The sequence below is a fragment of the Gracilinanus agilis genome, chromosome 4 (assembly GCF_016433145.1).
Source record: "Gracilinanus agilis isolate LMUSP501 chromosome 4, AgileGrace, whole genome shotgun sequence".
Lineage (NCBI taxonomy): Eukaryota > Metazoa > Chordata > Mammalia > Didelphimorphia > Didelphidae > Gracilinanus > Gracilinanus agilis.
In genome coordinates, this window is record NC_058133.1 from 251745350 (window position 1) to 251761027 (window position 15678).

Sequence of the window (15678 nt, forward strand, 5' to 3'; positions counted from 1 at the left end):
TGTGGTCAGCCAGGGAGAAAAATGGGAAAGCATTGTGTCTGACAGGCAGTTGCTGTAATGAGCAGGACATTGGATGATTCTGGACACCTGGCCCAGCTTTTTCTATATAACCTTAGTTTCCTTCTTTGTAAAACTAGAATAACTAGATCTCTTAAGAGCTCTGACACTTCGTTGTGTATTTTAAAGTTTTAGGAAAATTTCCTTCAGTTTTGACCCTCTTATGTTTTATTGTTGGGAGTGGAGAAGGGCAGTACTTACATCACTCCAGCCCCACATTTTGCCCTAGCTGAGATAGCCCTGCACTATGCCTTGTGAGTGGGTGGGGAGGTGGGGAATGGCCAGAAATTACTGGTGAGAAGCCCTGTATCTGAGAGGCCTGACATGACTCTACCTACACTTAGGATGGGGGAATAATAGTGGTATTACCAATGGCCTCTGTCACACTGCAACCTTGGAGGCTCATTATAGTGACTCAAAGGAGTTGGAGTAGATGCCTTTATAGACGCCTTCCAATTCTGATATTTTGCTCTTATTGTCCTCAGTAGTCTGGGAGTGGTTCTCACTATACGCTCATAGATAATCAGAAGGGTCTCACAGGATTTGGTGGCAAGTTTTCCAGACAAGCTGCTGTGCTCACAATGTGAGAGCTTTACCTTATGGTTTCCAAAACATTTCTCCCTGGGTGGTAGAAGAGGGAGAGTGCAGTGCCTTTAGACTCTGTCCCTGCCTCTGAGCGCCCTCCACTCCCCCCCTCCCCCCCCCCCAGTTAAAATGATGCCTTGTGGGCTTTAGCTTGTCACATATAACAGTGTCACTACAGTACTCCAGTCCCAAGTCCTGCCTTTCTCTTCCTTAAGCTTCTCTTTAGTTTCCAAGCCCTTCTTTCTTGGGTGAAAGTCTACCCTTTCTGGCATCACAATTCCCCTTCTGCTCTCCTGGGGCCTTCCCCTTGGGCCCCATACTTCTTTCCCTGTAGATCAGTGGTGTCAGGCTTAAATAGAAATGTGGGCCACTGAACTGTGCATAAGGATCCCTGTAGGCCAGATATTAACATTATCAGTGTTTGTCATGTTTTTATTTATTCTGTTGGAGAATTATTTCTCAGGTACCTTTTAATCTGGTTCTGGCTATACTTGAGAGTGTAGCCAGCTACATTGGGCTGTGTGTTGGACACATCTGATGTTACTTAAGATGGAGAGGGGAAGATGGTGGTATTGTTGGACAATAGAAGTATAGGCTTTAGAGTTGGAAGGAACCTTAGAGACACCTAACCCAAACCCCTCATTTTACAGAAGAGAAAATAGGCTTAAGAAGGTGCCCAAGGTCACACAAATAATGAGCAACAAGAGACCATATTTGAACTTTGGTCCTCTTGACTCCAATCCAATGCTCTCTCCATTCTTCTAGTACCTACCAGGGAGGCATTGCAGCTTTGAGGGCTTTGAAGGAAGGGAGAATCTTGATGCATTTTGCAGACTCCTAGGAACAGCTTTATTGTAGATTCTAAGCAACTTCGGAGCATCACCCTAACTGTCCCCCCACCCAACAACTTTCTTCAGTGGCCCAGTGGGAGGTCACTCTTCTCTTGGGAGTTTGTTCTTCAGGTTATAGAAATAGAATGGTAGAAATGCTGTTTAGCCATAACTAGAATCCCTTTTGGAAGCAGTCTCTTAACTCTGGGACCTAAGAACTATAGAACATCAGAGCTGGAAGCAATTCACTACAGTTTAAGAAAACCAAAGCCCAAATGATAAAGCAAGACAGTGGTTGAGCGGGCCTAAAACTCAGTTTCCCCAATCCACAGACCAAGAATACTTTATCATTCTGTCTCCTACAGTGTTCTTTAGGAAGGATGCTAGGCCCCAAGACCACCTCTTATCTCTGTGAGTCTTCAAGGGATTAGGGTTTCAGGTATGGGTATGACCACACTTTACCTCCTACTGCCTAGGGATAATAATGAGGGAGAAAGGAGCTGTTTTATCTCTTGACACTATTATCTGAAGTGGGGATCCCCTCCTGTTGTCACCTCCTCCCCATACTGCAACTTTGATGAAGACTAATCTCAAGTACTGCAAAATCTGGCATAAGTCTCTTCCCCTTTCTGGACCACAACCCTATCTGTAAAAATGAGGGAGTTGGATGAAAGATGCTCTTAAGTACCTTCTAGGCCTGACAGTTATGGCTCTGAGATTATTTTCTTCCCTCTTAGCAACAAAGCTTTGTGAGTGTCCAGAGTTGAGGGCAGAGAAGGTCTCTAGAATCATAAGAAGATGGAGAAAGAAACGGAGAGCAGTCAAAACTGAAAACTAGGAGGGAAGTGAAGGCCTTGGAATAGAAGTGGGTGCTCCCAGAGTACTTTGGCCCTCCTTCCATCTTTCCCTGCCCCCTCTCCCACTTCTGTAGACTCTTTCCTGGATGTAAGCCAGTCTTTTGCCTCCCTTTAGTAGCTCTGCCCCACCCCAGGAGAGGGGGGCAAGGTCCTTAGGAGTATCTGGCAATTGTGGAAAGAAAGGAGAGTGTCAGGAGAGTGTCAGGAGATAGGTGGTGCTTGTGTCAGTTCCTGAAAATGTGATGTTTTAGATTAGGAAAGGGATAATACCATACTCTATTACCTCAGCCTCATATTTCAAAGCCAGATAGGGGTTCTCCTGAATCCTGGGGTTAGAACTGATTGAATGAACCATTGTACAAAAGGAAGAGCAGGGGCTCAGCTGAAAGGCTGGGCCTAGAGGAGAACTGGCTACATTTCTTTGTCTCTATAGGCCCTGCAAAAACTAATATTTCAACAGGGTCTGTGAAGGAAGGAAGGAAGGAGCTTATTTGAGAGGATGAGAATGGTAGGGGGCTAACTATTATGACCTTTCTTTTACCCTTCTTCCCCTAGGAACCATCCAGGCTTGTCGGGCACTCATGATCACAGCTATCCTTTTTGGCTTCCTGGGCCTTTTTCTAGGCATTATTGGCCTTCGATGTACACAAGTTGGGACTATGACAGCTGAGAGCAAAGCCAAGATAGCTGCTACTGCAGGGGCTCTGGACATACTATCTGGTAAGAACGGGGCACAGTTGGACATTTTGGAGTGACCTGACTGAGCTCATCCTCTTTATCTTTTAGCTTTGCCAACCAGTATTAGATGCCACTTTCATCCCTCACCTCTATTGTCTTATTCTAGGTACTGAGAAGAGATATGAAATATTAATATGACATAGTAACTGTGTTTTCAAAGGAACTTAGAATCTAGTATAGAAGATAGAATATATACATATATAACTATAATAAAAAATATTTAATTTATTAAGTGCCTATTTTGTGCAAGGCATAGAGAAAACAAAGATAAAAACAAGACTAATCTAGCCTGGTGTAGAGAGGGAGATAAAACATGCACATAGATTGATATAATACAAGGGAGAGCGATTACAGAGTAAATGAAAGATCCAGACAAAGCACTCCAGGAAAGTTTGAGAAGGGAGAGAACATTTGAAATTCATAAGAAAATACAAGAAAAAGTGTTATTGGGAGTTTAGGTGGAAAAGAACACTTTTGACTGAGGGGATAATGGAAGATTTCTTGGAGGAAGTATTATTTAAACTGAGTCATAAAATATGGGAAAGATTTCAAAATGAAGAAAAGCAGGGTGAATTTTAGGTATATATGATGAGTGAAAAGCAATTAAATGCTTACTGAGTGCCAGATGCTAAGTGCTAAGGATGGAATTATAAAAATGAGACAGCCTCTGTTCCAGAGAAGCTTCCATTCTAATGGAGATAACAGATTGGGGAATAATGGCCAGGAAAGGGTGTTTTGCTCTGGGAAGTCACAAGGATTGAGAGTGGAGTTGTAGGACAGAGCAGTCAACTGACATGTCGAAACAATGGCTTATATTGATTTGATTGCTGTGGTGGTGGGGGAGGGCAGGGTAGTGTATGTGGTAGGCTGAGTGCTGAGCTAGAAGGAGGCTGTGGTAGACAACTGGATGGAATGCCAGCCATGGCTTGAGCTGTGTGAATTTTCTCCAACTGATTCATCAATCTAGACAGTTCACTTTGAGTAGAATAATCTCCTCAGGACTTGGCCTCTAGAGATTAGGTGGTTCTTTGGGAGCAAAAGATGCAGCTTGGAGTGGTTGCCAAGACTCACTAAAGTTGGGGCCAACAAAGATGGTTGAATGAGATGTGAAGGGATGAAGAAGCAAAATTAAAAAGACAATAAAGGGCAGATGAGGTCAGGAAACAGCAAGCCATTCAGATCAACTGGAGCCCAGGGTATATAAGTGTAGGAGAAAGAGGATGGAAGTCAGGTGGGAAAGAAAGATTTGAACTGTATTGTTGTGGATCTCTAATGTTAGTTTAAGGGTAACATGACCAAGGCATTAGGAAGATTGAGTCAGCCATTGTTTTGGATCCCTCTGGTTATCTAGTGAAACCTACAGACCTCTTCTCAGAATAATGTTTTTGAATGCATAGAATAAAATACACAGGATTACAAAGAAAACCAATTTTATTGAAATATTTATCCACATTTTAAAAAAAGTTCATGGATCCCAAGTTAAGAACCTATAGACTAAAGGCAGAAAGATCGGTTGGGAGGCTATTACATAGATGGAATCTGGGCCATTCTAATAGCCTCTTTTGTGATACTGTTCACTGAAGAGTTTTCCTATCTCTGATTGCTTCTCAGTCTCCTTAGGTGGTTCATCCTCTTCCTCCTGCCCACCAAATGTGGATATCTCCCTAAGCTCCACCCTGACCCTTCTTTTTCCCCCTTGTTGATTTCATCAGCTCTAATGTGGTCATTTATTACTTCTGTATAGACAATTCCCAGATCTGTCTATATATCCATCCCTAATATCTCTCCTGAATTCCATTCAGTCCCAAATAACCAACTGTCTTTTGGATATTTCCAAATGGCTGATCCATAGACATCTCAAACTTAAATATCCAAAATAGAACTCATTACCTTTTCCCTAAAACCATCCCTCTTTCAAACTATCTGTTTCTGTTGAGGTCCCTACCATTTTTATAGACACCCAGTTCACAACTTTAGAGTTGGCTAGCCCCCATATCCAGCTGTCAAAGTTTGTCAATCCTAATTCCTCAACAACATTCACATTGCTCAATTCTCTCCACTCACATAACATCATCCCTGGTTAAGGCCCTTATCACTTCTTATCTGGACTGTGGTTTCCAGACTTTCCCTCCTGTCCATTTTCCACACACCTGCCAAATTGATATTCAGAAAATACAGATTTTGTATTTCAGGATGTGAAATACAATTGTCAACAATTGCAAAAATCTTTAGTGATTTCTTATTCCCCCTAAGATAAAGTACATACTCCTTAGTCTGGAATTTAAAGCCTTCCATAGTCTGGCTTCAACCTATCTTTCCTACTTTCTGTCCTAGTCAGACTGTTCTGCTAGTTGTTCCTCAGACCTGAATTTTATCTCCCATCTCCATGTACCAACTTAATGCATTCCTTACAATGCAATGAGATAAGTATGTGCTGCATTGGGGTCTGGTAACTTCAGGTACTGTGGAATATAAACCCTCCTACTATGTCACACTTGGGATTTACACTTCTCATCTATGTGTGAAATATGCCACTTCTTTCTGGGTTTGGCTCTCTTGAACCTGCTCCTTCACTAACAGGTCTCAGTTCCCAGAGATAGACCACCTCTACCTGGTTACAGCAAACCTTCTCAGGGTCCCAGGGTTACCCTGTGGAGGAGAAATATATTTCCCCTACTCAGTACCTCTCTAACTTAAGCCCACTCCCTATCTGTGTTTATCTTCTCAACCAGCCATTCACAAAAATTACTCATCTATTAAAGCAAATACATGAGTAATAAAATTCTTCTATCTACCTGAATGTAGATTTTATAAGCTCTTATAGTTAACCATCACCCTTAAAAGGGCGTTTAGAAAGTGTTAACTCTTAATGTGAATACAGTTCTCTTTCTAAGCCAGACTACTGCCAGGTTTACTGGATTGGCTTCACAGGGCTGGCTCTTTCGCCTATCCACCCACCTAGATGCTGCACTGTCCAATCAGAAAGGAGCTCACAGCCACAGGATTCAGATTCTTTCTTTTAATTCCGCCCACCAGAATTTTTTAGCCTTTCCAAGCCCCTTCTGCCTTTTCTCCTTAGGCCACAGGTGGCAGTAGAGAATAAGCCCTTATGATAAGCTCTACCTTTCTCCAGCTCTCAGATGGCTAGAAGGGCTCTTGGCTAAAAACATCATTTCTTTCTGGCCAGGCAGGAGTCACTCAGCTGAAGCCCCTCTCAGCTGATTGATTGCTTCTGCCACAGCTCCAGCCAAGCAGCTTTTTAGCCCTTCTGTGCTCCCCTGCTGTTACTGCTGCTCTTGCCCTCTTCTCTGGCAGCTGTCTTGAATGGCTTAAATGAGAATCCTCTGATTCTCAAGGGCTTACTTTTTGCTTAAAAAACCCTAACTCCCTCAATTTCCCCTGTTGAGTCTTTTAAAAAATCATAATGTGGCCTCCAAATGTTTAAATGATTTCTCATTTTCTTAGTTTAAATGATGTTTCATTTTCTTTAGACATAAAACATAACATATGTAAATTAGAGGAAGTAACCATCATTCCTCAACTCTAAATTTTCCAATAGGGCAGTCTGTCTCTTTGGTGCCCTTGAAACCATTTCTTCATACTTGTTATTTCAGTTATGTCTAGTTCTTCATGACCACATTTGGGGTTTTCTTTGCAAGTATACTGGAGTGGTTTGCTATTCCTTTCTATAGTTCATTTTACAGACCAGGAAACTGAGGCAAGCAGGGTTAAGTGACTTGCCCGGGGTAATACAGCTAGTAAATGCCAGAATTGAATTCATGTCTTCTGATTCTAAGCCTGGTACTCTATATATTGTTCCATCTTCACACTCATATTTCTCTATTTTTTAATAAAAAAAAGATCTGCCTCTAACATTAAACTGTCCCCATACAAGCAAAGCCTCACTCCACATTGTTAGTAACAAAGTGATCTGAATCCTCATATCTATAACATCACATTTTCTCTCCCAGCTGTCCAGATCCCACCTGAAAGCTATGTTTCTTCATACATCTTTTTTTACTCAGGCAATGTTTCAAGTCATTAGATAAATTATATAAATTTCTTCCTTTATACAAGGATATTTTTTCTGTCTTTTATCAGTAAGAGCTTTTGAAAAGGGCCTTAAAGAGACAGTCTACCACAAATATATGAGTACAACGCAACTGCTACCTCTCACAAAAGGCCTTTATTGATCCCACCCACATCCTTAGTTATTAGCACTTTCCTCACTTAAATTATTTTGTATTTTTCTTTATATCATATCAGGAGAATTTAGGCTTCTCACGGACAGAAACTGTTTTTGTTTTGTCTTTGTATTTCCTAATGCCAAATGTTTGTTGAATTGAACGACATGAGATCCTGAACATTGGTGGTGGCAGTAGAAATGGAGAAAAAGGAATTGGATCTCATAGATAGAAAAAGCAACTTGGAGGCTGATTGGATGTGTAGTAGGCAATAGGATTACAGAAGAGAAAAAAAGAATGGCACTATCTTAAAGGAGTTAAATACTTCAGGGTATATTAAGGAAGGACAGAATAGTAGCAACTAGGAGGCTGAGGAAAGGGCTTCCAAGAGAGGGGGCCCATGAGCTGAGTCTTAAAGGGTTCTGGGAGAAGTGAGAAAGATGTGGTGTATACCTGACGTAGTGGACGGTCTTTGCAAAAGTTTGGAGATGGGAAACGGATTAACAAATTCAAAGAACAGCAAGTAGGCCTTTTTGGGTAGAAGGCAAAGCGAATGAAGTGGGGATGTGAGATAGGCCTAGAAAGATAAATTGAAACCAGATTGTGAAGGACTTTGAACACCAAACTGAGAAGTTTATAGTTGAAGATGACTGAACTTTTGAACTAGACAACTGGACTCTAGTGCCGTTAACATATATTGAGAAGTCTGGGGAAAATCCAGGTTTGGGGGAAAAGGAAGTATAGTACTTGGGTCTGGCATGGACCATCACTCTCACTTTTGGGCTGGCTCACTCATTCTAATCTTCTCTCATACCAGCAGATCTGGGATTACCAGAGAGGAACCACCAACATGTGGCTCTGAAAAATTCTCAGGGTCTCAGGGATAATCCTGTTGTTGGGGGGGATACTTTTTTTTTTTTAAACCCTTGCCTTCCATCTTAGAGTCAATACTGTTTATTGGCTCCAAGGCAGAAGAGTGGTAAGGGTAGGCAATGGGGGTCAAGTGACTTGCCCAGGGTCACACAGCTGGGAAGTATCTGAGGCCAGATTTGAACCTAGGACCTCCTGTCTCTAGGCCTGGCTCTCAATCCACTGAGCTACCCAGCTGCCCCCTAGGGATACATTTTTAATACTTAATAGCTCCTAAGCCATACAGTGTTCTTTCCATTTATATGAAATGGATCACGCCAACATCATTGATACTTAAATATTTACTTAATGATAAGGCAAAATGCAAGAATAATCATTAACATTATAGTTACTCAGTATAAGGCAAATTTTGAAAAAATCAATACATTACAACCTACCCATAAACCTGGACCACACCTTCTTACCAATGCACATGGTTATCCATGCACGCAGTGTCCATCCAATGTGTGCATTATAGAACTCTACCAAAGGAATGTACTCACAAATCTGGACTACAGGGCTTGATGTCCTTGGAACCTTTTCCTCTCTGTCTTTTTCCCTTTCAAACCAAAGAAGGCAGTAGAGAACAGGCGCCTTTGAGTGGTTTCCCTTGTTAGGCCATGGATGGCCTATGAGAGCAGTAAGTTCAAACAGCAGAATTCAAATCTCTTCCAGTGAGTTCTCCAGCCAAATAGTAAAGCAGTTCCTCTCTTCAGCACACTCTCAGCTCAGCAATCTTCCTGTAAGCTTACTTTCCTGCTGGCTTCTTTCACAGCTACCTTTTTCAGTCTTTCAGTGTTTCAAGTAAGAGACTTCTGGTTGTCAGTAACTCAACTTTATCTTATGAGGTAAATCTCAAGAAATTGACTTTTCTGTCAGTAATGAAACCAACAGCTCTTATTTGATCTTCCCATGATCTCCAAACAGGTATTTGATTAACAATTTTATATAACCTTTAAAACTCTTAAGAACAGTCATATACAAATAAACTGACAGCCCAGTCTTCCTAAGTTTGTGCCCCTCCATATTTTATCTGAGGACTGTGGTTCTTTCTAAGTTGATATCATCCTTTCCCTTTATACAGTTTTTTTTTTCTGCCTCCTTTTAGCAACTATATTGTTCACTTCTGAAAGAGGTATTATCTTATAGTAATAAGTTCAATTTTATACATTTGGAAGCTAAGTAACATTAAAATAACCAGGTGGAAATGCCCAGTGGGCATCTGGAAATGCAGGTCTCATGAGAGAAGTTTGGGATCTGTTTTCATTGAAGTGATAAGTGAAGTATGAGGATGGATGCCATCCAAAGCACTTTTTTGTGAAGTATCTACTACAGGTTAAGAGACATTGTGAGGGGGGCAGCTGGGTAGCTCAGTGGATTGAGAGCCAGGCCTAGAGACAGGAGGTCCTAGGTTCAAATGTGGCCTTGGACACTTCCCAGCTGTGTGACCCTGGGCAAGTCACTTAACCCCCATTGCCTAACCCTTACCACTCATCTGTCTTGGAGCCAATACACAGTATTGACTCCAAGATGGAAGGTAAGGGTTTAAAAAAAATTTTTTTTAAAAAGAGCGACACTGCGAGATGCTTTAAAGCACAGAAATTTTAGTAAGACATGGTCCCTGCCACTTTGTGGAATTTAATCTAGTTGGAAAGATAAGACATAAATGATAATAGCTGATAAGTAGTTTTTAAGTTTTATAAAGTACATATCAATAGGCAAGCATTTATTAAGTACTTACTATATTTTAGATACTATGCCTTGGAGATAGTAATATGAAGAATGGAAATCTGGAACAGCTAGGTGACTCAGTGGATTAAGAGCTGGGCCTGGGGTAGGGTGGCTTGGGTTCAAATCTGGCCTCAGACATTTCCAACTATGTGACCTGGGCAAGTCACTTAACCCTAATTGCCTAGACCTTATCTCTCTCTGCAATGGAATTAATATTTAGTATTAATTCTAAGACAGAAGATAAAGGTTTAAAAAAAGAACAGAATAGTCTCTTTTTTATTTTATTTATATTTTATATTTTAATTTTTAAAAATATTTTTCCATGTTTACATGATACATTTTCTTTCCCTAACCTCTTACCTCCCCCTCCCAGAGTCGAAAAGAAATTCTACTAGGTTATACAAATGTTATCACTTGATACCTATTTCCATATTATTCATTTTTGCAATAGAGCAATCTTTTGAAACCAAAATCCCAAATCATGTACCCATGTAAACAAGTAATGTCATATGTTTTTCATCTGCATTTCTACTCCCACAGTTCTTTTTCTCGATGTGGATAGCATTCTTTCTCATAAGTCCCTCGGGATTTGCTCCTAATAGCAAAGTCCATTACATTTGATTGTTCTACAGTGTTTCACTTTCTGTGTACAATATTCTCTTGGTTCTGCTCATTTCACTCTGCATCAGTTCATGGAGGTTTTTCCAGTTCATATAGAAATCCTCCAGTTCATCATTCCTTATAGCACATCACCATCATATACCAAAGTTTGTTCAGCCATTCCCCAATCAAGAGACACCCCCTTATTTTCCACTTTTTTTGCCACCACAAAGAGCGCAGCTATAAATATTTTTGTACAGTCCTTTTTTTTATTATCTCTTTGGGGTACAAACCTAGTAGTGGTATTGCTGGATCAAAGGGCATGTAGAATCGTCTCTTTTCTCAAGAAACTTACATTCTAGTGGGAGAAGCAAGAAGAACATATATATAGAGAGTAAATGTAAAGAGAACAAATATAAAGAAATACTTAGTAATAAAGTAAAGGATAGTTAGGGAAGGCAGACCCTGGCAGCTAGAGGATCAGGAAAGGCTTTATCTTCTGATGGCACTTAATGAGAGGGATTTTGTGGGTAGCGGTAAGGAGGGATTCCAGGATTGGGGGCTGGCCAATGGAAATGCAGTGGAAAAACATTTATTAGTGTGTGTTACATGCCAAACACTACAAAGTGCTGAGAACATCAACAGGAAAATGAAAAGATCCTTGCTTTCAAAAAGCCCACCTCTCAGGTGGAAGAGGTAGCAAATATAGACTAATTCAGCTATGTTAAAAGTGTAACAGTAATTGAATGATGAGGCCCAGGGGGATTTCTAGATAGCACTATTGGGAAAGAGAAATCCTGGTGAGATGTGGAGGGGCTGGGTTCTAATTGGGACTAATGGGTGAAGGCAGCCATGGTGATAACAAGACCCTGTAGTGATTTTTTTCATCCTTACCTTCTGTCTTTGAATCAATACTAAGTATCAGGAGTCAGCTAGGTGGCTCAGCAAATTTAGAGCCAGTCCTAGAGAGAGGCGGTCCTAGATTCAAAATTGGACTTAGACACTTCCTAGCTATGACCCAAAACACAGAATACTGTGATTCTAAGATGGAAGGTAAGGGTTTAAGAAAATATTGGTTCCAAGGCCAAAGAGTGGTAAGGGCTAGGCAATTGAGGTTAAGTGACTTGCCAGGGTCACACGCCTAGGCTGCTCCTCTGTAATAGTCTTTTAAGGGGCAGGTCTCTAGTAACTGGGGTTGTTAGGTATAAAGGGAGATATCCCTCTAAGAAGACTCTGGTTCCTGTAGATGTGATATGGATGACGAGTCAACCAAGGAGTAGTTAAGTAAGGAGGAGAACCAGGAAAAAAGCAATGTGACAAAGATCCAGAGGAGGCTTGGAGAATGAGAAAGAGAGTGCTTTGTGTGAGGAATAGCAATAAGCTGGGTTTGACTGGATTGTAGCATTAGGGAAGGGGGAATAATATACAATGAAGCTGGTTGGGGCCGGGTTGTTTAAGGATTATAAAAGTGAACTAGAAATATTTTTATTTTCTCCTGTAGGCCATAGGAAAGCATTGAATTTATTGATACAATCAGATGTGCACTTAAAAAAAATTAATTTGGCAGCTGCTTGGAGGGTGGACCAGAGTGGGAAGGGACTTGAATTACTAAGATTAAGTAGGAGGAGGACATGAAGGAGGGTTCCGGGTTAAGATGGCGGCAGAGTAAGTAGCAGCTCTTAACCTCTCCTGACCGAAACACACAAATCTCCTCAAGGGGACATAAAAACAAGTCCAGACGAAAGGAGGAACCCCACAGTAGGGTACAGCGTGGAAGGTACGTGAAATCAAGGCATTTCGATGCTATAAAGGGGTGAAACAGCTCTCACTAAATCGCGGGCTGAGCAACCACCCCACCCCCACCCCCTCCACACACAACACCTATAGCGCCAAAGCCAGCTAAAAAGAAATAGAGCAAGTTTGGGGCACCCATTGAGTCATTGGCAGCTCCGGGGCCTGTTCCTGAGAGTAGACGCAGGACGCACGGCGCTGAGAGCGGCGCAAGCACAGGTGGAGGCGTGGGTGGAGGCAGACACAGCCACAAGCTAAAGCTCTGAAACCCTGAGTGGGGAACCAGTGCAGACAGGTATACTACTGTGGAGCGCCCTGAGACTTGTAAAGAAACCTCCGTCAGACAATCAAGCAAGGGGGTCCACCAGGGGGCTTGACCACGGACATACCCTGAGCACGAGGATAAACCTGAGAAGCTGCTGGGCTAAAGATGGCTACCCAGTCTCAGGAAGTTCAGAAGAGAAAGATTAACAACAAGAAAAAGAAGTCTTTAACACTCAACAACTTTTACACAGAGAAAATCCAGAGAACCGAGCAAACAGAGGAGGAGAACAAACAAGCATCCGGACCCTCTTCAAATAAGGAAAACTCCTCACAAGCTATGGAAGAGTTCAAAACTGAGATTTTGAGGAAAATGGAAGAGATCTGGCAAGAAAATAACTGTTTAAAAGGTAGAATCTTGCAATTGGAAAGTGAGGCTCAGAAACCAAATGAACTGATAAGAAAATTGAACACCAGAAATGACCAGATTGAAAAGGAATACCAGAAGATTATGGCCGAAAAACAGATCATAGCCGAAAACCGAAAGATTATAGCCGAAAATCAATCCCTAAAGGCTAGAATTGAGCAAGTAGAAACTAATGATCTCTCAAGACAACAAGAAAAAATAAAACAAAGTCAAAAGACTGAAAAAATAGAAGGAAACATTAAATATCTCAATGAGAGAGTGACAGAGCAAGAAAACCGGTCTAGAAGAGACAATTTGAGAATAATTGGTCTTCCAGAAAAACCAGAAATTAATAGAAACCTGGACTCCATACTAACAGAAATAATTCAGCAAAATTGCCCTGAAGTCCTACAACAAGAGGGCAATATAGACATTGAAAGGATTCATAGAACACCTGCGACATTCGATCCAGAAAAGAAAACAACCAGAAATATAATTGCCAAATTCAAGAGTTTCCAAGCAAAAGAAAAAATCTTACAAGAAGCCAGAAAGAAACAATTCAAATATCAAGGAGCACCAATCAGGATCACACAGGATCTGGCAGCCTCCACGCTAAAAGATCGCAAGGCTTGGAATATGATATTCAGAAAGGCAAGAGAGCTGGGCATGCAACCACGGATCAACTACCCATCAAAATTGACTATATACTTCCAGGGGAAAGTATGGGCATTCAACAAAATTGAAGAATTCCAGGTATTTGCACAGAAAAGACCAGGGCTAAATGGAAAGTTTGATATCCAACCACAAAAATCGAGAGAAACATGAAAAGGTAAATAAGATACAGAGGGGAAAGAAAGAAAACTTATAATTTTTAAATTTGCCTTTTTAAGGGCCTCAGTGAGATCTAATTATCTGTATTCCTATGTAGAGAAATGTTATGTATAATTCTCTGTAGTGAACTCTATTCACTATTATAATATTCACTATTATAGTAATCAGAAGAATAATTCACAGGGTGAGGGTGGAACACTAAATAATCTAAAATGACATGGGGGATGGGAAAGGGGGGGTGAAGAGCAGGGGACACCAAGAGAAACTTGAGTGAATAAGAAAATAGGATATCCTATTACACACAAAGAGGGCATGGGAGGGAGAGGGGACAAATACTATTATAAGAAGGAGAGGAAGAGAGCATTAAGAGGTAATAATCAAACCTTACTCTTAGTGTAATCAACCCGGAGAGGGTAGAGTAGCTATACTATCCATTGGGACATAAAACTCTTATCTAACCCTTCTGAGAAAGTCAGAAGGGATAAACCAAGGGGAGCAGGGGAGTGGGGAGGTCAAAAAAAGGGAGGGGAGAAGAGGGAGGGAATTCATAAGGCCTTTAAAAACAAAAAGAGGGGGAAAAATAAGGGAGGGGGTAGAAAGGGAAGTTAATCAAGGGAGGGGATAAGGGATAGCGGCTCAATAGCAAACCACTGATTTAAAAGGAAAAAGTATAAGGAAAAAGGGGGTAGGAAGAGGGGAGGATTCGAAAATGTCAGCAAATGCACAACTGATGATTATAACTCTGAATGTGAATGGGATGAACTCGCTCATAAAACAGAAGCAAATAGCAGAGTGGATTAGAAACCAAAATCCCACCATATGTTGTCTACAAGAAACACATATGAGGCGGGTGGACATACACAAGTTTAAGGTTCAGGGTTTGAGCAAAATCTTTTGGGCGTCAAATGAGAAAAAGAAGGCAGGAGTGGTGATCATGATTTCTGACAAAGCCAAAGTAAAAATAGATATGATTAAAAAAGACAGGGTAGGTCATTACATCCTGATTAAAGGCAGTATAAACAATGAGGAAATAACACTGCTCAATATGTATGCACCAAGTAGCATAGCACCCAAATTCATAAAGGAGAAACTGGCAGAGCTCAAGAAGGAAATAGATAGTAAAACCATACTAGTGGGAGATCTAAATATTCCTCTGTCAGATCTAGATAAATCAAACCGAAAAATAAATAAGAAAGAGGTAAGAGAGGTGAATGAAGGCCTAGAAAAATTAGATCTAATTGATATGTGGAGAAAAATAAATAGGGACAAAAAGGAATACACCTTTTCAGCTGCACATGGCACATTCACAAAGATTGACCATGTTATAGGGCATAGAATCATTGCAAACAAATGCAAAAGAGCAGAAATAATAAATGTAACCTTCTCAGATCATAATGCAATAAAAACAATAATTAGTAAGGGCACCTGGACAGGAAAATCAAAAACTAATTGGAAATTAAATAATATGATTCTTCAAAACCAGCTAGTCAAAGAAGAAATCATAGAAACAATCAACAATTTCATTGAAGAAAATGACAATGATGAGACATCCTACCAAACTATGTGGGATGCAGCCAAGGCAGTACTCAGCTGGAAATTTATATCCTTGAGTGCATATATTAACAAATTAAGGAGGGCAGAGATCAATGAATTGGGCATGCAACTCAAAAAATTAGAAAGCGAGCAAATTAAAAATCCCCAGATGAAAACTAAATTAGGAATACTAAAAATCAAGGGAGAATTTAATAAAATCAAAAGTAAAAGAACTATTGAATTAATAAACAAGACTAGAAGCTGGTACTTTGAAAAAACAGATAAAAATAGACAAAGTACTGGTCAATCTAATAAAAAAAAGGAAAGAAGAAAACAAAATTGATAATATCAAAGATGAAAAGGGA

The 15678-nt window shown here is 40.6% G+C and overlaps 1 protein-coding gene across 1 annotated transcript in view; it reads left to right on the top strand.

The window, feature by feature from the left end:
- The window catches only part of CLDN15 (claudin 15), a 41195-nt gene that overhangs the window by 754 nt on the left and 24763 nt on the right, over positions 1-15678 (top strand). Inside the window, exon 2 of the mRNA XM_044673286.1 lies at positions 2885-3049. Coding sequence (XP_044529221.1) covers positions 2885-3049 — 165 coding nt within the window. The remainder of the gene's footprint in view (positions 1-2884; positions 3050-15678) is intronic.